Consider the following 24443-nt stretch of genomic DNA (forward strand, 5'->3'; position numbering starts at 1 on the left):
AAATCCACTGATCAGATTCAAAGCATTCTGCAGACAAATTATGATTTTCCCTTTCTGTGTTACATACATGTTTGTGAGAAAGTTATATAAAATGTAAAGATATAAAAATGCTTTTAATTAATCATTATCCCAAAAGTCTGCAGGAGCAAATTGGTCTGCTTTTAAATTGGAGTCTATGGTATGCCAGCAAAAATGAAGGCAGACAATTCAGAGCAATGAGTGATAACAAGGCATGGCCAAGGCAACAAAAATAGACACAAGAGTGGACTTTGCAGACAAAGGAGATTTGACACTGATAAGAGCAAAGAGCCATAATGGAGGGTGTTGCTGTACCTGCCACACTCTCCACTACCACCTCCCAGTAAGTAAAAGGTACCACGAGCTATTTCAATTAGTTTTAAGCTGTTTTCTTTCAATTACCTGTAAAATGTATGATGTTCCACACACACTTTCCATAGCCTTTTCGCAGCCCGATGGTTCGGCAGTTTGAATCCAATGGTACTCTCAAACTGTTCCAGCTAGAATAAACAAATCGGCATATTTATTTAAGAGTTCATTAGAAGCTACTAAAAAACATGAATTACATTTTCTCTAAAAAGTAATTCTACTTGAAAAACTATGAGTACATCTAATATAATTTATACAAAATAAGTATTTCATAGACTGCAATACTAGTTTCTATGAAAAGCAGGTACATAACTATTGACATAAACAATGTCAATGTCCACCAAAACTAATTTTACCACCTTCCTATTGATCTCCACTTAGCTGATTCAACAATAAAAAATGAGCCCCCACAATGTGGCAGGCACTTACTATCTTCCCTGTTCTGTGAATCCGTGGCTGTTGCTTGTGTTTTAGCAATAGGAATATATATGCAGGTTTATCACCAAGAACCTGACCTTTTTTTCACCACAGAGAAATAAAGAATAGTTCGTTTTCTTAAATTCAGTGGAAAAGAATTCAGTTAGCTCATGGCCATGGAGAACATGGACAAAGCCTAATCAGATATGCCAAGGACTACATGACATGCTTACCTCTGCAGGCCTAACTTTAATGTAGAAGTTACTGCGCTTATAGGAAATTTTCAAGATTTTGGGCCAAGCAAAACGATTGATTCTCAGTCTGTCCTTGTAAATGAGGAGCCCATTAGCACACACACCCAGCTTGATGTCCACGCCTTCTGAGTCCTGCCAAGCATAAGCATTTGACCACGGTTAGAGTTGTGAAAATTATACAGATCAGGAAGCTCATTAGCTCCTCAAACCATGACTAGGAATACCAATTTAACAAGTTGGATTTAAATTTCAGTGACAGCACACAGGTTAATAGAAATGGTAGGACACACATCTTAAATCTACTCATCTTCAGGGATTAGGTTTGATTTGCCAAAGGAGTACACAACATAACTACAGGACACAATATTCTTCAAAAGGCATTATTCATGTTCCTGAGCTCAGGCCTATGAGCTCACGAGGAAGGAAGGAAACAACACGATTTAGGTATCCTGAAGATATGAGAGCTAAAAAGTGTTTGCCAAGAGGCAACGCCCACCCTTGGGGATACATAGTATGTTGGCTTAAAGTACATTGGGCCTTTTACTTTAGTAAAACTTATCTCAGATGGATTATTCTAGCTAATAGCTATTAAAGTTACACCTATATTCTGTAAAACAACAATCCCTCCCAGGAAATTTCTCTTCTAGACTGACAGTGTTAAAATGTTTGAATTCAGTAACTCCGAATGCTGACATCCAGTTCTTATCATAGCATATTTCTTTGGCTGGCATATTTTAAAGGACTGCAGGCTATTCTTCAATTATTAATATTGTTTTCTTTCCCCAGTGTTTTAATTTAGAATAGATGACAATCTAGAATAACCACAAGCCTGAAAGATTTTAAACTATCAAAAAAGTTTACAGACAAAAGTAAAAAATTGGCTCCTCATGTTTCTAGTAGTGTTGAAAACCTAATATGCACAATACTCAAAATGTACAAATTATTGTTTATCTTTAAGGGAAAAACTAAATCTCATTCAAATATGTAGCACTGAAGAATATTACTTAAAGATATTCAAATTTTATAAATTCTCAAAAAGCATGCTGAAACAAACACTACATTTAATCTAGGTCTCAATTCAATACAACATTTTGACTGTCCTGTGACTGAGAACAATGTAACACAATTTATATTAGTTTTTTAAAAAAAATAAAAGTACAGTACTAAGTAACTGATGCCAATTGCTTTAGTTGCTGATATGTGAATAATTCATATATACAAATAAAGTTACATTAGATCACCTGAGGAGATTTAAATATCTAATCTATAAGGTCTTTATTCACCAGTGTCCTGGCAGCCAAAATTCTCTCTAGGAACAGAGTAAAAAGCGGGTGAGTCAGGCACAGGTGTCCAAGCAACTTGGCACCAGTCACAAATGGTGCGTTTGCCAAAAACGTCACTGGCCATGACCGCAGGAAGCAGGCTGGAAGATTGCCCAAGACAGCATGTTCTCACCACAAGTAAGGAGGCAGCCCTCATTTGAAACATTGAACAAAGCCACCTCTCGTCTGAAGCAATCTTTAGACAGGACACTGAAGCTATTTTATCTGACTTAATAATAAACAAAATCTGGACCCAAGTAAATGAATTGATTTTTGGTTGTTCCACACATTGTTTTAGAATTATCAGTATTTGTACGATGAGAAATTACAAATAAAAGATAAGAAAGGGAAAAACATTGTATTTGACTTTGGACATTCAACCTCAAAGTCAGAGAAATAAAGAAAAAGGGACCATCTCCTCTGCTGTGCTCACTGCCCCCGGAAGCTGCCCCATGTGGATATCAACAGGATCCCATGCCCACTGACTTCCGAATGGTTCAGCCTATGGAAAGTTCGTCAAGAAGATCAGAGAGAGGAGGGAGGGAGGGGGGTGGTCAGGGTTTTGAAGATTCCCTCCCTGTATGGCTGCCATCTGGCTGGCTGTGTCCTTGGCAATGACAACTCCTCTCTAGATGGCCTTTCCACACAAATCTCTCCTGAGTCCTGGCAATCACCCTTCGGATCCAGAGAGGGCTGGTGCTCTACTACCTCAGAAGTATCGCTACTCTGGTTTCCCTGTACCTTTGTCAAGATACCTTTTATTCAACACCCTCCAACTTGTCCTGACATGAGAGAGCCATTAAAACTCTTCTGATAATAAAACATTAATTAAAAGATGTTTTAAATACAATCTCAAGACCATGAAAAAGTTAAAGGCATAAAAACTACATGAAAGGTTCTTTTAAATTGCTATATATCCTTTTAAATGACTACAAATATCCTGTTTATCAAATATTATCTGAGTCTATCAGATGATTAACAGAATGAATGAATGTTACTTTGCATAATCTCATTTTTAAATCCGTGAGTTCAATTGCGCTAAGGTTTTTTTTAACAGTGATTGTTTCGCATAAAGAGATTTCAGTGATTTTTTTCCCCCTTCTGTTTGCCTCTATTTTCTATGATGAACATGTATTACTTTTATAATAAGGAAAAATATTTAAAGAATAAAAAAGTCACTGAGGAAAAAAGAGAAATTTTCAAATATGAAGGACTATTAACACAAAAGCAAGAAGTATTATTCTGAGGACTAGGGAGGGAAGATATCTTCGAGTGGGGGGCTTTTCTAGAGATCTTACAAATCCTTTTATCTGGGCTTCCTATGCTACATTTAGGGATTGGCAGGGTCTTTTAAAAGCAGGCTACCACAGCTTCCCTCAGCATGTTTAGTTGACTCTGAATATATTTCCAAACCCACCTTTCACCTTACCTCTTGTTCTCCTAGGCTCTCTCCATTAAATGATCATCCAAACAAGGATCATGAAATAGGTGACATTTATTACTGGCACCCTCACAACCCAACCCAATCCCACCTTCTCCTTTCACCTATTCTTCCTCCCACCTCTCAAATTAGACTGAAGGTGCTATGTCACCTGGAGCCTGGGCCAGCATACTTTATCTTACAAGAGGGAGAAGCCCAATTCAAGGGCTCCTTCATAACCAGGGAGTTTTTAGACAGTGGTCAATACCCATAATGCTTTTTCCCTTTCATGGTAGCTAAGATCTGCTCTCTGATCCTAAGAGAGGCCGGAGAGGGAGCTGGGATAGAGGGCACTTTTGTTACTTCTGATAAGACAAAAGCTGGGATGCAGAATAAACCAAGGACGCTGAAGACTCTTGGGATAAGTACATATGAAAGGGTATTAATTAAAAATATTGGAAAAAGAAGAAAGAAGTAGGGGGGAGAATAAATGGACCCTCCCACAACCATAAACACTACAATTAGTCACCAAAGAAATATTACAGAAGCCCTGGGGTGAGGGTGAGTAACCTTTTGCAAAAGGTGAACCAGACTATTCTGACACTGGAACCCTCTCAAAACTACAGTCAACAGCCTGGAAAGAGGCCACCTCCCCATGACATTACAGTACCTTGGCATGATGTAGGTCAACACCATACATGGAAAGCCTCTTTGCATTTTCTAAGAACTGAGAATCAGCTTGTGCTGGAGATAAGCCCCTAAGAATCAAAAGAAACAATATTATCTTATTGGTGAATGCAAAGAAAATGTGGCCAAAAATAGGGGAAGAGGTGGATGAGCTTGGAGAGTTGGGGTGCAGGGAGTAACACAGATAAATTTGCAGAAAATTAGAAAACAGGTAAAACAGCTTAACTCTCAATCTCTAGCCTTTTTATCATAGGATCCTCTAATATAAACCTGTTTATTACAAGGATATGCACTTCTACCCTTACCCTTTTTATCTTAGAAAGCTGCTTTCAATTTTTCCTACTGGGGAAAAACACCCCAGCAATAATGGATACAACATAATTAACAAAAAACAAAATAAAATGAAAGAAAAAAGTGATTTCATTTTTCTGAAACAATTAAATTCTTACTCCTTAATTTTATTTCACTAGACTTGATCATAACAAATATCAGAAGTATTTGTATTTGATTTTACACCTACAGCAGATAGTACATATCACATTCTATCAACATTGAAATTTTTCCCTTCCAATCTACATTCCCAACTAAACAAATTTTAAGCTCCTAGAAAGCAGGAACATGTCCCATTCATATTCAAAACTTCATATTGCCCATGGCATTTTAGCACCTGATATTTCAAATTCAAATTACAATACGTGTTTATTTACATGTATAAAAATAAAAAAATAAAAGCATTTTGATATTAAATAAAAATGTTTAAAGCTACATATTGCATTTAGTTTTTATGTATTTATTGAGTTTATTGGGGTGACATCCTTATATAATAAAAGGCTAATATGCAAACTGTCCCCTCGGGAGTTCGACCAACCGGGAGTTTGACTGCTCACTATGATGTGTGCTGACCACCAGGGGGCGGCACGGAGCAAGCCCTCCTGTTTCAACCCAATGGGAGTCCCCGGGGAAGGAAGGCCCCCGCTAGCAGCCAGCAGCCGGAGGAAAGAAGGCCCCGATCCGACTAGCCGTGATCACCAGCCAGGCCTAGGGACCCTACTTGTGCACAAATTTTGTGCACCGTGCCTCTAGTTGGTTAATAAAATTACATAGGTTTCAGGTGTACAATTCTATATCATCTTCCTATCCATGAACATGGTATATGCTTCCACTTATTTGTATCCTCTTCAATTTCTTTCTTTAGTGTCTTCTAATTTTCTGAGTATAGGGCTTTTACAACCTTGGTTAAATTTACTTCTAGGTATTTTAAATTTTTTTGAAGCAATTGTGAATGGCATTGTTTTCTTAAGTTTCCCAGATAGTTCATTATTGTTTATAAAAATGAAACGAACTTCTGAATATTTATTTTGTATTCTGCTACGTTACTGAATTCATTTATCAGTTCAGGTAGTTTTTTGGTGGAACCTATAGGGTTCTCTATATATAGTTTCATGTCATCTGCAAATAATGACAGTTTTATATCTTCCATTCCAATTTGGATGCCTTTTATTTCTTCTTGTCTGATTGCTGTGGCTAGGACTGCCAATACTATGTTGAATAAGACTGGTGAAAGCAGACATCCTGTCTTGTTCCCAATCTTAAAGGCAATTCTTCTGCCTAGTTATTATGATGTTGGCTATGGGTTGGTTTGTTGTATATGGCTTTTATTACATTGAGGTATGTGCCCTCTATTCCTACTCTGCCAGGTTTTTATCATAAATGGATGCTGGGTTTATCTAATGCTTTCTCTGCATCTGTTGATATGATAATATGGTTTTCACCCTTCATTTTGCTTATGTGGTGTATCATGTTAATTGATTTGCGGATAGTATACCAACCTTGCACCCTCAGAATAAATCCCACTTGATCATGGTGTATGATCTTTTGAATATATTGCTGAATTCAGTTTGCTAATATTTTGTTGAGGATTTTTGTATCTATGTTCATCAGGCTATATTATTGGGCTATAATTTTCTTTCTTTGTTGTGTCTTTATATGGTTTTAGAATTAGAATAAAGCTAATTATAAAATGAGCTTGGGAGTCTTCCCTCCTCTTGAATTTTTTCGAATAGTTTGAGAAGAATAGGTGTTAGTTCTTCTTTGAATGTTTGGTAAAATTCACCTGTAAAGCCATCCGGTCCAGGACTTCTGTTTGCTGGAGGTTTTTTTTATTATTGCTTCAAGTTCTCTAGCTGTAATCTGTCTATTCAGACTCTCTGATTCTTCCTGATTTAGTTTTGGAAGATTGCATGTTTCTAGAAATTTACCCATTTCATCCAAATTGTCCAATTTGTTGGCATATATTTGTTCATAATATTTTCTTACAATCCTTTGTATTTCTTTGGTGTCAACTGTTACTTCTCCTCTTTCATTTCTGATTGGGTCCTCATTTTTTCTTGATGAGTTTGGTTAAAGATTTGTTAACCTTGCTTATCTTTTCAAAGAACCCAATCTTGGTTTCATTGATCTTTTATATTATTTTTTAGATTCTATTTCATTTATTTCTGCTCTGATTTTTATTATTTCCTTCCTTCTACTCACTGAGTTTTTGTTATTGTTCTTTTTCAAGTTCCTTTAAGTATAAAGTTAGATTGTTGGAGTTTTTCTTGTTTCTTGAGATAGGCCTGCAATGCTATGACTTCTCAGGACTGCATTTGCTGTATCCCATAGATTTATGGGTTGTTGTGATCTCATTTTCATTTGTTTCAAGATATCTTATGATTTCTTCATTGATCTCATTGTTAACCCATTCACTGTTTAGTAACCCGTTATTTAGCCTCCATGTTTTTGTGTGCTTTTCAGGGGTTTTTTCTTATGATTGATTTCTAGTTTCATACCATATGGTCAGAGAAGACTGCTTTTTTAAAAAAAAAAAAAAACATAAAAAAGAAAAGTCAATAAATGTGGTTTGTCTAAAAACTTCTAATCTCTAAAAATTTCTTTCAAATCATTATCTTCAAAATTTTTAAAAATTTCAATTTTGCAATGTGGGACAAACTATAATTTTGTAGCTTGAGTTTTTAAAACTTATGCTAAAAGAAGCATTTTGTTTTCACACAGATATAAAAGTTCTTAACCTGTAACATGGTATGTAAGTGATTAAGTAATCCTTAGCTAAACCAAGAGTCATCTTTTGTGGATAGAGAAACCACTTGCATATTTCAGTCATTTCTCCTACGTCCATCACCACCCACGTTTCTAATTCAAATCCGGATGACTAATCATCTCCCTTGCTTTCTTATTAAAGATTGTCATAAAAACAATTAAAGGGCAGAAGGAACATACAGTAAATGCCAAACAAGTATGTGGGTATGCTTGTTTAAAGTATACGGGTGTATATCAAGGGATAGAAATGGGAATAGAAAGATGTTATAAGAAAAGGGAACTTTTCCAATATATGAAAACATTTAGTCGCCTGAGCATAGTTCCTCATATTATAGTCATAAAGACCCTGAAAGATTATCTCAAGGACTGTAGGGTGTCTTGATTAGTACTAAGTGAAGTTCCAAAAGGAAACACTAGATATCCCACCAACTGTGCTCTAATGTTTAGCAAGTTTTATAAAAGAAGCTATTTAAATCTATCATGGCCATTCTCTCTCCAGCCAGAAAGTCAACAGACCTGTGGGTTTTATGCAGCTCTACCACCTTCTCTTCCAGCTCCTTTGTCTGGGAGGGGGCAAACTGGAAGTCACTGAGGTCATGACTGGCATGTTCTTCTGGGTCATAGTCTCCAAGTTCAGCCTGTAGTGTGTAAGATCCCAGGAGGGCATGAGTCACAAAAGAACAGGGCAGGCGGCCAGAGGCAATGTCCTGTCGGAGCTGAAGGCACAGGAAGTATCTGAGGAGCAGGGGGAGAAAAGGATTGAAGAGAACAAGTAGTTAAGAATGCAGCATTCATAATCCTTGAGTTCTAATAATCCGTTTGAAAACAAATATATAATATAGGCACTCTTCATATCCCTAGTAAAAAAAAAAATTCTTCTCTAATACAAAGCCCATCTTGCTCCTTGGAATCCCAACCTTGTGGCTTATAATACAGAAACTGAGTCTAGAGAGCTAAGGAATAGAATGCAAACTCTGAACTTCTATTCCAGTAGTAGTGTATTATGACTATGATTATTACAACAAAGAGTTTTATGACCAAAGGTAAAAATTCCAATCACTGTCCCCTTGGATTTAAAACTAATCAAAATTAGCATGACCTCAAAAGTTGTAAAAATAAATAAAAATTTAAAAATAGCAGTAGTGGGGGGTAGGAGAGGGCGGGGGAGGTCAATGGGGTAAAAAAAAAAAAGAGAGAGACATATGTATTACTGTTTGTAATACTTTAAACAATAAAAAGAAAAAACAGGAAAAATAATTATAATTTTGTCCCCTGCCTCCCCCCCCCAAAAAAATAGCGGTAGCTCTTAAGCATTAGCAGAAAAGTTAAAGTCATCCTGCCCTTTTTCCTCTCTACCCTTTTCATACTAGTTTCTTATTTTTCTGAGACACCTTTAACAACAATTATAAGTTAGTGTCTACTTTGAAGCCCTAACTTGCCCACTTACCCCATCTAAAGAGGTAGCTAGTTCAGTTTGCGATAGAAAAAGGATGGGTTTCATAGTGAAGCAAAGCTAACTCTTTGAGCAAGATAATTTACTCACCTAAGGCTAATTCACCACCTGTAAAATGGGAAAAACTCTACCTCCCTCTGAAAGCGAGGGTGAAAAATTAGATAATATAAACACATTGCATGGTATCCTGGGAATCAATATTTGTTAGCCATAATCATAATAATGGTATTATTAGTTATAATAATTATTATTCCATGTACCAAGTAGCTTACCACACAGTTATAAAAGATTCTGTTTTTTCACTAAATAACACGGAGAAACAGACCTGTGGGTTTTATGCAGCTCTACCACTATTTATATTCTATGAGGATTTTTTGGGGGCACCCTATCAAACTCCTTTTGGTGACATTTTAAAGCCTGATTGCTCAAATTTAATCAATTGCTAAAGTTACTAACAACCACCCCAAACTAAATGGTTCTCATTTTTGAAGATTTGTTAGTGACTGCCATTCCTACTGGCAGGTAGCCACCTTCATGTGGACACTTCTGCCTAGCATGGCTTTCAGTGCCCCTGCCCCGACCTCCTCTTATCCTCTCCCAACATATTCAAACAGGCGCACTGCCTCTCAGCCAGGCCTCACTGCTGTTCAGTCACAGAGCACGACCCAGCACATGCTGTCAGCCATCACACAGCTCAGTTCAACCAGGATTACTAGACACATCTGTCAGGCAGGCCAGAGACTCTTTTATCATCATCACAGTCCCACAGCTGGCAAAGTATTTGCCACATGGTGGGTGCTCAATAATTTTCTGAGAATGAAAGTTGTCTCACTATCACTGCAGTCTGAGTGTTTTTATGCATTGCAGAAGCTCTCTTTCTAAGGAGGATTATGTTTCCTTGACTCCTAGAACAGCATGAATATTACTGTACTTATTTTATTTTCACTTTTAAATTCATTTTTATTGTTGACACTATTACAGATATCCCTCACTCCCCTCCCGCAATGATCCAGGTTATCCTCCAATTCTCTAAGGCTAATCAAGAACAGTGCTACTTTTCCACATTTTATGACAGTTTTAAGGCCTATCCACAAAGAGTCCATCTATTACTAAAATCTTGTTGCTCCCTTTTATAGTATTGTCTCTACTTTTTCCACTATCTCTACTTTTCCCATTGGTGTTTTCAAAGCTTAAGTTTGAAGTACAAAAAGCTTCCAACAAAAACTACAACAGCTCCCTGAATTTTCCAACTTGGGAAATTTACATTGCAGGAAAGAGCATTCTTTAAACATTATTCTGAACACTGTTTTTGCCATCCTCCAAAGCTTACCCCTCATTCTAAATGTTCACTCAAGTCGTGGTCAAGATTTCAATTATGACAAGCAGGCCACCAGCTTACACGTACAGGCAAGGTGGCTGGTCTCAGGCTGCACTGCCACGGCTGTTAGTTAGCCCACTAAATATATCATTCCTCCCCCTATACACAGAGAAACTGTTAAAGCCCAATTTGAAAGGAAAACCAAAGCACTGATGATATGCAATGTAACCCGAGGACCTACTGTATAGAACAGTGTTCCTTGGCCATGTAAATAACCTTTTAAAAATATATACAAATCACCTTATCGACTTACTCTTACTAAAGCTAAGAAGTCCTACCACTGGTACCCAGTTGAATAGGATTAAGACATGAAGGCACAGGCAGATACAAGAATGTTCCTTGGTTACCATTCAAATACTCAGCCACTCTCAGAATCAGGAAATGCTGTCTTGCTCCTAAACTGAATCTTGTATTTGTAATTTAAGCATATGTTTGTATATTCCAGACAATCTCCGAGGAGATGAAATGAAATACTATTGGCTCTTACATAAGAAAGCTTACCTTATTATTTGTTTGGGGCAACAAAAAAACTACAGTTCAACTGACTTTTAAAAATAATTTCATTTTCTACCCTTATAGCACCTTTGTAATATGAGATTAGTTCACAGGAACATATGGGTTGTATAATAAGAACTATCTTATTGAAATGTGAAATATTAAATATCAATGATTTTTAAAGTATAACATAGGAAATAAAGTTGCCAGCAATATTTTTAAAAATATTTCATTACTCAAATATAAAGATAAATTAAAGAAAAGTAAATAAAATTTTTCAAACTGGCAACCTTTCAAACCATTTTGGAACATCCATTTCCAAAGGTACTTCTAAAACTCAACTTAAGAAAACATGTTTTCATTCGAATAATGAAATTATAATCATTACCTCAGGGCACAGAAATAAATGAGAGCATAAGGAAAGGTTTGTTTTTTTATGTAAATATGAAGTACCTGGTGATATCTTCAGTCAATTGAGATGGATCAGGAGGATAAAACTTCACATTAAAAGTGAACAGCCAGGGAAGATCTGTAATTATTAAATCATAGTTATTCATCCAACCAACAGAATGACTATTTATTTATTTATTTTAATATTTTTATTTATTTCAGAGAGGAAGGGAGAGGGAGAGAGAGAAACATCAATGATGAGAATCTTGGATCAGCTGCCTCTTGCATGCCCCCCACTGGGGATTAAACCTGCAATCCGGGTAAGTGCCCTGACCTGGAATCAAACTGTGACCTCCTGGTTCATAGGTAGACGTTCAACCACTGAGCTATGCTGGCCTGGCTATTTTCATAAAACTTAAAGGTCTACTTCAAACACTGTACACTAGTTCCTGCATAAATCAGTTTAGAGAACTTCATTTTTTAATTTAAAGAAAACATCATTTATAAGACAAAATGAGAAATAAAGTAAAAATCAATTACAGAAATAACCCAACATTTAAGAATAATAGGATCACATTTTTTTTTAAATATATTTTTTATTGATTTTTTACAGAGAGGAAGGGAGAGAGATAGTTAGAAACATCGATGAGAGAGAAACATCGATCAGCTGCCTCCTGCACATCTACTACTGGGGATGTGACCGCAACCCAGGTACATGCCCTTGACCGGAATCAAACCTGGGACCTTTCAGTCCACAGGCCGACGCTCTATCCACTGAGCCAAACCGGTCTCGGCAGGATCACATTTTTAAATAAATGTTTACTGGTACTTCAACAAATGTTTTGTATGGTGATGTATTATGTAAAAATTTTAATATAACTTCCATGGAATAGTTCTGAGATAAGATTTGTTTTGACCACAGAATTTCTAGATACCAAATATTCTCCACCCTCTAAAGAAAAAAGCATTTTAAGATTTCTACACTGTTGGGGGAAGAAGGATAATGATCTAGTGATCACTACAACTATTCAGGTAATTATTTATGGGTTATTTGAAGGAAGTGTTAAAAGAAATCCCAAAGAAAGGAGATAGTGGTAAATGTCACAATACTTTAAAATAATAAAATTATTGCCCAGGTTTTCTAAGTACACTATATGTAACATATACTTCGCTGTACTGTGTCAAAAAGAATGACTATATCAACCATGTCATAAATGACATTAAAAGTTAAACATCTGTTTATACATTAACATTTAACCATTCAATATAGCATGCTTCAGGTGGCTTTTAAAAACAAACAAAAAGCACACACAACTCTAGGACGAGATAAGGTATTATTTTCCCAAAGATATCCAAATAATTCTAATGGCCTGAATTTAGAGTTGTGCTCGAAGTTCGTAGTATTTCCAAATTAAAACCAAAAAGTGTGCAATATTTCATTTCATATACATTTGAAGGTCTCACAATTGCTTTAATTTACAGACTTGAAGAAAAAGATTTTTTGACTCCCATTCTTTTGTCCAATGTGTCATTTTGCCTTTTCTTGCCAATAATCAGCATACTAACTATACTAACGAATGGCTACTGTGAACACATCAGAACTTTTGTTGGATTTTGGTTCAAAACAGTAATATTCTACTAATAAAGTCAATTCTGTTGAATTTTTTTAAAAAAGTTCAGTTTTGCTTTACACATTAAAAATAACACAAAGGGACTTTCCTGGCTATGGAGAGACACATGTTTCTTGGCCTGCAGCACCATGCTGGCTAGGACGCACATGCACTTCTTCAGCTGCTAACCCATAATTAACAGTCATCATAGAATCATCAGTTCTTAATGGATCCTACTTATTTGTTTTCTAGGTATTAAAACTAGCACATGCTTGCCTAGACATGACTACAGGAATACGTTTCTAATGGAACACATATTTTAAGATATATTTCCAATTCTAACATTGATAAAATGCACCAATAATGCTACATGTTTCATTTCATTACATATTATTATTATCCTAATTTTTACCTAGCTACACATAAAGTCAATCTAGTTATGAATTGTTCATATATTAATTGTTCATACTTAAGCCTTAGTCTTATTATCTACATAGTTTTATTTGTATACATTTGAAACACAAAGATTTTAAAGACATTTTACACAGGAACCACTAGGTTGTCAGTTGTCAAAAGTAACTAAAAAAAAGATTAATTTCTACCTTTGCTAACTGCCAATTAACTGAATAACAATAAATCCTAGCAGAGGCTGGGCTAAGATAGAATAAGCAGTTCTGTTGTCCATTTTAATACCAGCAGAAAGACAGAAGTAAAATCCAACAGCAAAACTTCAGTTCCACAGCCTGCTTTCATGATTGGGACAGTACAGGGTTCCAGTTAGGGAACTAGCAACAATAGTCTGAAAGAGTCAAATCCTATTTGTTACTGTTATTCCTCTTGCCAAACTGCAAGGGCAAAAGTTCTGAAATAACTTTTTAAAAATTTCACAAATAATCAAAACTTAAGACCATCCTATATAATAAAACCCTAATATGCAAATCGACCAAACAGCGGAACAACCGGTCACTATAACAAGCACTGACCACCAGAGGGAAGATACTCAACGCAGGAGCTGCCCCCTAGTGGTTAGTGCACTCCCCCTGTGGGAGCACCGCTCAGCCAGAAGCTGGGCTCAGGGCTGGCAAGTGCAGCAGCAGTGGCAGGAGCCTCTCCCTTCTCCACTGCAGGCGGGTGGTAAGGAACGAGGGGTTCCGGACTGCGAGAGGGATGTCTGACTGCCAGCGTAGGCCCAGGGATCAGGCCTAAGCTGGCAGGTCAACATCTTCCGAGGGGTCCCAGATTACAAGAGGGTGCAGGCCGGGCCGAGTGCACGTATTTCCTGCACCAGGCCTCTAGTGACTCATAATCAGCAATAGTCTTGCCTTTCAAAAGTTAGAAAATCTCCATGACTCTAAAATGAGTGGCACATAAAAATAACCAAACAAAACCATAGGAAACAACTCAATGGAACATCAATCATGTTTCAGAGGTTATCCTGCTCTCTCCTGTGTGGGTCACTTGGCAGGTCTGACTTCAGAGAAAGTGAAAGAAGCAAGCATCTGTGCCTTTCTGAATTTGTGCACCTTTTAGAGCAAGTAGTAACTGTAGACAGGACAGGGAAAGCTCCAATGCTTTCTCGTGCAATTTCTTCCATAACGTCAGTATAATGTATCTGTGTCTCATTTTACTCCTTTTCTTTAACCCCCTCTCCCTCTCCATCATGAAGCAAACATACACAGATTAAACACCAAAATAATAAATGCAGGGAGAGGGGGGACGCGGGAGGGGGGATGGATGAAGGGGGGGAAATGCTGGAAAGCCAGGGGTAGTAGTCAAACCATCCCAGTTTGCCCAGGGCTGTCCAGGTATTATCATTCAAGTCCCACATCCTGAGAACCCCTCAGTTCCTCAGTCCTGGGCAAATCAGAAAGGTCATTGTAATTAAAGATATAAAATAACAGAAAAGAAAGATGAGTCTATAAGGAGAGGAAGTAGAAAAAATAAGATATAGATAGACAGATAGATAGATAGATAGATAGACAGACAGATAGATAGATAGATATACTTATGCTGAGAACAGAAAAGGGGGTTAGAAAAGGAGAGTAGAAATGATAGAAAAACTACCAAAAAGATTAATAATTTGAGAGAGAAAGGAAAGAAGTGAAGAAAAATGTGGAGAACCTAAAGTGGGACAGAAGGTAGGCGGGAAGGAAAAGAAGGCAAAGCACAGGCTGGCTGCAGTGTTTTGGTGTCAGGAATAGTAAAGGCAGGGAATGAAAGCCAGGGCACAAAGGGCATTCTGCACTGACACTCAGTTTCACTCCGGCCCACAGGCCCAGAGGCTCTAAGAAATCTATTCTCCTGCCTGAAAGTTCCAGCTGTTGTGGCTCCCTAACTTTTCTGCTTCAGTCACTCACAGACCCTGCAGTACATTAAGTACTGATTTCCTGTGAGAGGTTTCTCTGTGGGTAAGCATGTTTCTTGGCACAGATATGGCAAAGCCAGCCACAGGCCAGTCAACCTGCAGAGGCAGAACCCACAGAGGAAACTGAAGCCAGTTAGGATGGGACACTGAGCGTCACTTTGGGAGTCCACGATGAGAACAAATGGGGAAACTGAAGAAAGGGCCAAGCAGGACTAATGACAAACCCAGACTCAAAGAGCACGTTAAGTGGCCCATGGGACAAAGGAGTAGAGAAGGCAATGACCTCCGAGGACTGAAAAGATCCTTCTACACATTTTCTCCCCATAGTCCTCACTCCAGCACATCTACAAACAGTGTATCTATAAGCCTCTGGGGCCAGAGATATGCTTATTTATTAAACTAATTATACACTTTCAAGATGAAGCAAATAAAGTAATAAATTTACCTGGGGTAAAATTTACATAGATAATAAAAGTTACAGAAAAGCAGCTTCTCATTCTTTTCTACAGAGAAAAAAGTCAGATATACTTCAAAGTAGTAGATACTGTGAGAAAACACTGAGGACTGTGAGTCTAGAAACTCTTGACAATACCGGAGTCCCTAAGCCCTATACAAAGTAGTCATTATCCCAGAAAAATATCGCTAGTAGCCTTCACTTCCCATAAGACACAAATGCAAAATAGAGCTGATCATTCTATGACTATCTTATTATTATAGTCCATAAACTTTTTTAAAGATAGATGTAAAGATTAATTTCAAAGTATGATTATTTAAATACTCACTTCTTAGTTGTCTCTTTATTTGTTTTGCAGGATCTAGCCAGTTCTGCAGGAGAGGAAAAAAGTGGTTAATCAACCCATAAGAAATTTCCCAGAGTCCAAAATGGAACCATTTACAGTTCACATACTTATTTAAATGTAAATAGCCTATATAATAAAAGCGTAATATGCAAATCGACCAAATAGCAGAACGACCAGTTGGTGGGGGGCGGGGCCGGTGAGCAGGTGGCACCAGGCCAGCCAAGGTGCGTGTCAGCGGGCAGAGGGAGGGAACAGCGATTGGGGGGTGGCGACCAGTGGCGGCAGAGGGGCGATGAGGGCGGCCAGCACCATCCCCTGATTGGCCTATCCGGTTGAATCCCACAGAGGGAGGCCAGACTGCAGCTTAGGCCTGCTCCCAGTAGGACATCCCCTGAGGACTCCCAGACTGTGAGAGGGCGCAGGCCGGGCTGAAGGACCCCCCCCGCTCCCCAGTGCACAAATTTTCATGCACTGGGCCTCGTATTTTAATAAAGTCCTATTAGAAGTAGCTTCCACCTATTAGCATTCCACTGAAGTACTGACTAGTATTTGAATATGTTATAAATAAAATATTACAACATTTTTAAGGTGAGTCTCTTGGGCTTCATTTTATGAGATATGAAATCAAACACCTATCCTAATGATGAGATAATATATCTACATACAGTCATTTTCTTTTATTTCTAAATTACAGTTTACACTCCATATTATTTTGTATTAGTTTCCAGTGTACAGTATAGTGGTTAGACACACACAGTCTTTAGTCTTTAAACTGCCAGGAAACAGCCCCTGTGGACACTGGAATGAGAGCTCAACAACTGGCTCCAGCTCACGAAGAATAAAATGTGAATTGGGAACTATTAGTTAAGAGTATATATACCACGATCAAACACAATTATCTCAACTCCTAAAGCCAACTCCTCCTCCTCCTTAAACTTTGTCTTTCCCTGCAACTATGTAATACTATGGAGAATACTGTCAAACTGGAGCAGAAACTTTCCTTCCTGGTCTTCGTGTAACATCCTGTTTAAACTTCATTCCAAGTTGGGAGTCACAATCATAAAAAAACTCTGTTTCTCTTTCCACTTACTACTTCCCTTTGAGAAAGTTAACATAAAAACTCTGTTTCTCTTTCCACTTACTACTTCCCTTTGAGAAAGTTAACATAAAAAGATTCTAGGAAACCATTATAACATCTTAAAGCTAAAAAGACCAAACTTGAACTACTGAGTTCAAGCAACTGAAGGACATTAAATATTTGTTTTTCAAAGCTATAAGCAAAAGATCCATCTAAAAAAAATTTTATGCGTTTTTATTTTTTATACTTCTCCCACCTTATCCACAAGTCATTGTTAGAGTTACTTTATCTTCATTAACACAGGAGAACAAGTACATTTTTGAGATACAGTAAACGAATTCAAATAATTGGCTGTATAATAAGTTTCATTCATTCTGTAAGTACCCCAAATAATACCTGCATTTAAACAGAATTTTATTCAGACACATAAAGCAAACAATTAAAATGTTTATTATGGGAGGGAGACCAAGATGGCGGCGTAGGTAAACACCGGAGACCGCTGCAGCAAACAACCATTTCAAAAATACAACTAAAAGACTGAACGGACATCACCCAGAACCACAGGAAGGCTGGCTGAAGAGAGACTCTACAACTAGAAGGAAAGAGAACAGCAAATCGAGGCTCAGAGGCGGCGCAGTGTGGAAAATACAAAGGTACCGAGGTGCGCGCGCAAAGCGGGCTGGTGGCTGAGGGCGCGGTTGTCGTTTTCTGTCGGGAGTGAGTCTCAGACTCTGGGCTCCAGATCCGGGCGAGTCTCTAGGGACCCAGACTCAAACGGGAGAAGCGGGATTATCCGGCATCAGTTGGAACCTGAGGGCAGCTTTCTCTCCGAGGTTTGCAGCGGCTGCCGGGGTTCTGAGAAGCAGAGCCTCTGGGAACGGGACTGAGCGTGGCCATAACTGCTCCCTCCGCCCGCCCTGTTGATCCCGCCCCGCCCAAACCCTGCGCACAGCCATTTGCCGATCGCCTCAGGCAAAGGCTGGATTAGCGCCTCCCCAGAAGGCAGACGTTTTCCATACAGCTGATTCCTATAGCCAGTCGGCCTGGGGGTCAAATCCCTCTAGTGTTAACTACAACAATTAAGGCTTGGCTAGAACAAGACTGCGCACAGAGACCACAAGGGGGTGCACCAAGAAAGCATAAAAGATGCGGAGACAAAAAAACATGACAGAAATGGAGGATATGGAGCTAAGAATCGCAATTTTGAGGGCTTGCCATAAATTTGTGCAGAGCCTCACGAAAACTAATGAGACCCTCGATGCTACGATAAAGAAATTAGAAAGTAAGCATACACGGACTGAAATAAAGAATATTATACCCAATAGCAGACCAGAGGAGCACAAGAATCAAACCAAAAATTCGACAAAAAACACCCAATTGGAAAAGCAAAATGAAAAAAGAATCCGAAAGTGTGAAGATAGTGTAAGGAGCCTCTGGGACAGCTTTAAGCGGTCTAATATCAGAGTCATTGGAGTGCCAGATGATGAGAGACAGCAAGATATTGAAAACCTATTTCAAGAAATAATGGCAGAAAACTTCCCCCACCTGGTGAAAGAAATGGACTTACAGGTCCAAGAAGCGCAGAGAACCCCAAACAAAAGGAATCCAAAGAGGACCACACCAAGACACATCATCATTAAAATGCCAAGAGCAAAAGACAAAGAGAAAATCTTAAAAGCAGCAAGAGAAAGAGGCTCAATTACCTACAAGGGAATACCCATACGACTGTCAGCTGATTTCTCAACAGAAACTTTGCAGGCCAGAAGGGAATGGCAAGAAATATTCAAAGTGCTGAATACCAAGAACCTACAACCAAGATTACTTTATCCAGCAAAGCTATCATTCAGAATTGAAGGTCAGATAAAGAGCTTCACAGATAAGGAAAAGCTAAAGGAGTTCATCACCGCCAAACCAGTATTATATGAAATGCTGAAAGGTATCCTTTAAGAAGAGGAAGAAGAAGAAAAAGGTAAAGATACAAATTATGAACAACAAACATGCATCTATCAACAAATGAATCTAAGAATCAAGTGAATAAATAACCTGATGTACAGAATGAACTGGTGATTATAATAGAATCAGGGACATAGAAAGGGAATAGACTGACTATTCTTGGGGGAAAAAGGGGTGTGGGAGATGCGGGAAGTGACTGGACAAAAATCATGCACCTATGGATGAACACAGTGGGTGGGGAGTGAGGGTGGAGGGTGGGGTGGGAGCTGGAAGGAGGGGAGTTATGGGGGGAAAAAAGAGGAACAAATGTAATAATCTGAACAATAAAGATTTAATTTAAAAAAAATAAATAAATAAATAAAATGTTTATTATGTAGAAAATAATAGCCTACTGTCTCAACAAGATATTGAATTAGTACAACAGACATTAACTTACAAAATAAGAAAGTAGTAACAACAGGATGCTTTGAAAGCAAAGCTGCACAGACCCCTGTGGGTTTCACTACACCTGTCACAGCTTGCGCTCAGGGCAGCAAGGACCCAACCAAGGTGTGCATGGCTCTGTCCTAACACTCGTTATATTCAAACCTCTCAATAAAAAAACTACCAGAGCTTGGTCTAGTTTCATATCACTGGTGTCCCAGCTGCGTGGCCCAATATGAGAAGGACCAGTGGAAACCTCTAATGGTACCTCCAGTGTGACACTGAGGAAAGCTCTAATTCTCCTCTTAGAAAAGAGCCTGGCATTCAGTCTCCTTGGCCTGCAGCTGCTATCCCAACAACAGCTGGCTCACAAATGGCCGGCTATGATGAGTGAACAAAAATGAGAAAAACACATCATTCAGTCTCTAGCCCAGACACAGGAGAGACTGGGGGAGGGGCAAAGAAGGATCAAATGTGTTGGGGCATTTCATCCAAGGAAGTAACAACTACAGCAAAAAAAAAAAAAAAAAAAAACTGAACCAGAGTCGCCTTGTGCCAAAAAGAAAAAAAAAACATCCTTTAGAACATTAACACAGAGAAAGAGAGTGGAGGGGAAACTATGTAAAGACTGAGAGAGCCCCTCCTACACCTCCTGCTTCATTAGGTGACAGATGATCTAGATGCTTTGCTACCGAAGAGAGAGGGGAAAAAAGCCTCTCTGTTTGAGGAGGAAGATGATAGAAGCAACATCATCTTCTGTGACCCCCAGAATAACTTAATGTCCCAGCCATTTGGCAACTTCCCTTCTCACCAGAAGACCAACCCCTTGTATGAATTACCTGACAGCTTCTGCACAGCATGGAGTCAATAGAGGTCTGTAGACTAGACCACGAGAGGCAAGTTTCTATGCACCAGCCAGCCAAAGTCAGACTCGGTGTCATTCTCAGGCCACCTTCCACAACACTGTCAGCCACATTATTAAGACCCCTAACCAAAAACTAAGTGGGCAGAGTTTACCTTATGTGATCAAGTAGGAGCAGCAGAAGTGATCCCTTCCATTCATTCACCTATCCCTTTGCTAAACAGGTATCCCCTTTGCTAAGCACACTCACTTCCATACTATAAGCTCCATTCCCACCAAGGAGTGAGGAGGTCTTCTCCCTCCCCAGTACAACTTAGCAAGGGTCAGGACAGACCATATTACTTGTATCCTCCATAACACAGTTTTAAGCAACCAGTAGTTACTAGATGTTGATTAACATCTGCCCATTGCTTGCTACCTCCCCCCCTCAATGTTGTGGTCATTTTAAAAGAACACAGATTCTATTATTTCATTAATTTATTTTTATTTAAATAATAAAATCCAATGAATACTTAGATCATGAGTGGGATATAATTTTATGGCCTAGGAATAAAACTCATAAGTAAAAAAACAAAAATGACTTAATATATAACTTTTGAAAGAAATACAAGTCTATTTAATAGACATAGAACTCTTTAACAAATAAATAATAAACTTCTTGGTTTTGACACATAAGGAGGAGGCTGGGTGGATCAAGAAGCAGACACAAAAAGGTGGAAAAAGTGAATGACACAAATGTACACACATCATTATAGATCAGTGGTTCTCAACCTTCCTAGTGCCGCGACCCTTTAATACAGTTCCTCATGTTGTGGTGACCCCCAACCAGAAAATTATTTTCGTTGCTACTTCATAACTGTAATTTTGCTACTGTTATGAATCATAATGTAAATATCTGATATGCAGGATGTATTTTCATTGTTACAAATTGTACATAATTAAAGCACAGTGATTAATCACAAAAACAATATGTAATTACATATGTGTTTTTCCGATGGTCTTAGGCGACCCCTGTGAAAGGGTCATTCAACCCCCAAAGGGGTCGTGACCCACAGGTTGAGAACCACTGTTATAGATTATGATGCATCATTCTCATTTTTTAAAGATTTGGCTGCCACATTTATAGATTTTGGAATCAGAAATACATGGAGTCAAATTCTGGCTTTCCACCAACTTTTGTGTGAACTTGGGCTTATTCCTTGGCTTCTTTAAGCTTCAATTTCCTCAAGTGCAAGATGAGGATTGTAACATCTACCTCATAGGATAGTTCTTTTCCTGAAGACCAAGTACTTTGCCCAATGTCCTTAACAGATAAGTTCTTTTTGCAATGATAAAATTAAATCAACATCATATTTTGGTATATATCCCTTCTTCACATAATTTTTTTATTTCCAACAGACGAACAGATCTGGGGGAGGGGGGATTAACTAAAAAACTTATATGCATATATAGCCCATGGACATAGACAGTAGTGTCCTGAGGGCCTGGGGGCAGAGGGGTGGGCAGGGTTGGATGGAGGGGGAAGTAGGGAGAAAATAGTTTTACCTGTCCTGTCAGGTAGATGCCCAGCTTCCACTGGCTATATATTCTAATTGTTGACAGCTTCCTACAGAAAGCCCTAGCATGTCACTGCTTCTGTGTTCCCACATCTAAGTGTTTCTTTGAACTCCTCCCTATCAGAGTCCCATTAGCAGTGTGAGTGTGCAGCTGCCTGTCCAGGGCCACTCACCACACTAGACCTAGATAACAACTCAAGAAACTATCTCTCCTCTAATTCCCCTTCAGACTGGATGCTGAGATCCCCAAGTTAGAAGTTTTCAAAATGCCTAGCCTTGTCTTCCTCACTCACGTTTGGTGCTTGTCAATTTGGCCAGGTGAGAGAAATTAAATTTAACCCAACTCACACTGTAATACCAAATGTTAAAAGTGTAAGAGTAATTTTGCATTTCCCCTTAAGAAGTTAAAGCACCAAAGCAGATCCCCTTTATTATACCTTTGCCTAAAGTAGGTCTAAGAGAACACTACCCAATACTGGTGGTAAGCAGAAAAGTTACAGGCTTTCTATATTATAGTGAACCATTCACTATACATCTGGAAGAATGTAATTCAACTTTTGTCTGCGGTGTTATAAGGTGTAACTGGACTGAATAAAGAATTTTACTAAGTAGTTTATATCCAACCAAAAAAAAGGTTAATATTTGAGTTTTCAGTTCTAGTTTCTGGGGGGAAAATGGCCTGGCTATGAGGCAAACACTTTAATCAATTTTCATAAAGTTAGCTGTGGATATCAACTACACTTCTAATAAACTCCTCTTTCAATATGGCTTGAAGCAAAATGACATCATAATCCAGGGCCAGATGCCAAACCTAATTAACATAAAAATTCAAGATAGTATTTTTCCCCTTTAAAGAAAGTCCAAATTTCTTATTGATGGTTCTATGTAGAAATGAATACAAGAACTTCATGGACTTGGAATTTCATATATAAAAGAGCAGTAACAAAGTGCTTGATTCTACATATTTTTAATGACATTTTCCACAGCAAAGTTTACACAAGAATTCTCAAAAGACATGAAAAAGTTCTAACACAAATAATGATAGATTTTCATACTCAGAGTAAATCGAAAGGCTTCCAACTCAAGGTCTCAACCATGAAAGACCCAACACAGAACTACACTAAATCAAAAGAAAGTTAAGATTTTTCTCTCCATGGAAACTTTTCACACCAATAACCATGGCTTTACCCTCACTTTTACTTTACAAAAAGGTGAAATGGTAAGTGACTGAAGTTTCTATAAATACAGATGTTATTCAGTACGAAAAAGAAAGCAGTTTAAATTTCTGTATCCTATAGTATCCTATTGTTGAAACAGCATGAGTTTCAAAGAAAATTGGACTGAACTGAGTTGTTACAATGGTAATAATTTTCTGAGGAAAATAGGATACAATACAAATCTATATTTGAAAAATAAGAGTACTTTTGCCTAGATGTCTTCAGGACTGAATTTTATCTACACAAGCAAGAAGGAATAGAAAAATTATACAATACTTGCCCTGGCCAGTGTTGCTCAGTGATTAGAGCACGGGCCCTCGAACCAAAGTGTCTCGGGTTCAATTTCTGGTCAACAGCAAGTACCTAGGTTGCAGGTTTGACCTTCCACCCGGGTTGGGGCATATATGGAAGGCAGCCAATGGATGTGTCTCTCAAATCAATGTTTCTCTGTTTTTTTCTCTTCCTACCTCCCTCTCTTTCCCTCCCTTCTACTATCTCTAAAAATCAACGGAAGAAATATTCTCAGGTGAGGATTAAAAAAAACAAAAACGAAAAGCAACAACAACAAAATTATATAATACAAAAGTTATAAAAACAAACAGGTTATATATGAATAACTAAATATATTGCCAATTACATTTACACATTAATTTTCTAAAAAGTGAATATTTCAGAAAAGTCACCCCACTGTTTATTCTCCCAATGCTCTAAAAGCCTAGATAACAAAATGTATGACAAAATGTGTGAGCATTTTCATCTCCCATTTCATAAGAGAAACTCCAAAGTAAACAAGGAATTATGATCCTTATTTAGCATTAGCATTTTTTTGTTAATGAGGACACTATGGTGAAGCTTAACCATCCTATCTAATAATAGACACACATGGTAATTAACCATACCTCTGACACACTTCCCATTGGCTAATCAGGGCGATATGCAAATTAGCTGCAAACCAAGATGGCGGCCGGCAGCCAGGCAGCTGAAGCAAATAGGAGGCTTGCTTGCTCCAGTGATGGAGGAAGCCAAGGTTCCCCGCCTGCCGCTGCCAGCCTCTGAGCTGCACTCTAAGCAACAATGTTGCAATTATAGAAGCTAAACAATCCCCAGAAACCTGCTTTCAGCCAGCCGGCCTCGGAGCTGGAGCTGCAACAGTGTTTCAATTATAGAAGCCAAACAAGCCCAGATACCTGCTTTCAGCAGCCAAGGTCTCAGAGCTGGAGCCAAGCCTCAGAGCTAAAGCTGGCTCTCAGTTTCAGTGACAGCCATAGAAGGTAAATAAA

The 24443-nt window shown here is 38.3% G+C and overlaps 1 protein-coding gene across 17 annotated transcripts in view; it reads right to left on the minus strand.

Moving 5' to 3' along the window:
* Window positions 1-24443, minus strand: part of EPB41L2 (erythrocyte membrane protein band 4.1 like 2) — a 192553-nt gene that overhangs the window by 46339 nt on the left and 121771 nt on the right. For all 17 annotated transcript variants that reach the window (XM_070417691.1, XM_070417689.1, XM_070417685.1 and 14 more), the window contains exons 5-10: window positions 16057-16099; window positions 11363-11438; window positions 8100-8318; window positions 4471-4558; window positions 1038-1190; window positions 421-518 (exon numbers count right to left, since the gene is read on the minus strand). In XM_070417691.1, the coding sequence (XP_070273792.1) occupies window positions 421-518; window positions 1038-1190; window positions 4471-4558; window positions 8100-8318; window positions 11363-11438; window positions 16057-16099 (677 nt within the window). The remainder of the gene's footprint in view (window positions 1-420; window positions 519-1037; window positions 1191-4470; window positions 4559-8099; window positions 8319-11362; window positions 11439-16056; window positions 16100-24443) is intronic.

The sequence above is a fragment of the Myotis yumanensis genome, unplaced genomic scaffold, assembly GCF_028538775.1.
Source record: "Myotis yumanensis isolate MYYU_CA2020_CCGP unplaced genomic scaffold, mMyoYum1.0.hap1 SCAF_6, whole genome shotgun sequence".
In the NCBI taxonomy this organism is placed as follows: Eukaryota; Metazoa; Chordata; class Mammalia; order Chiroptera; family Vespertilionidae; genus Myotis; species Myotis yumanensis.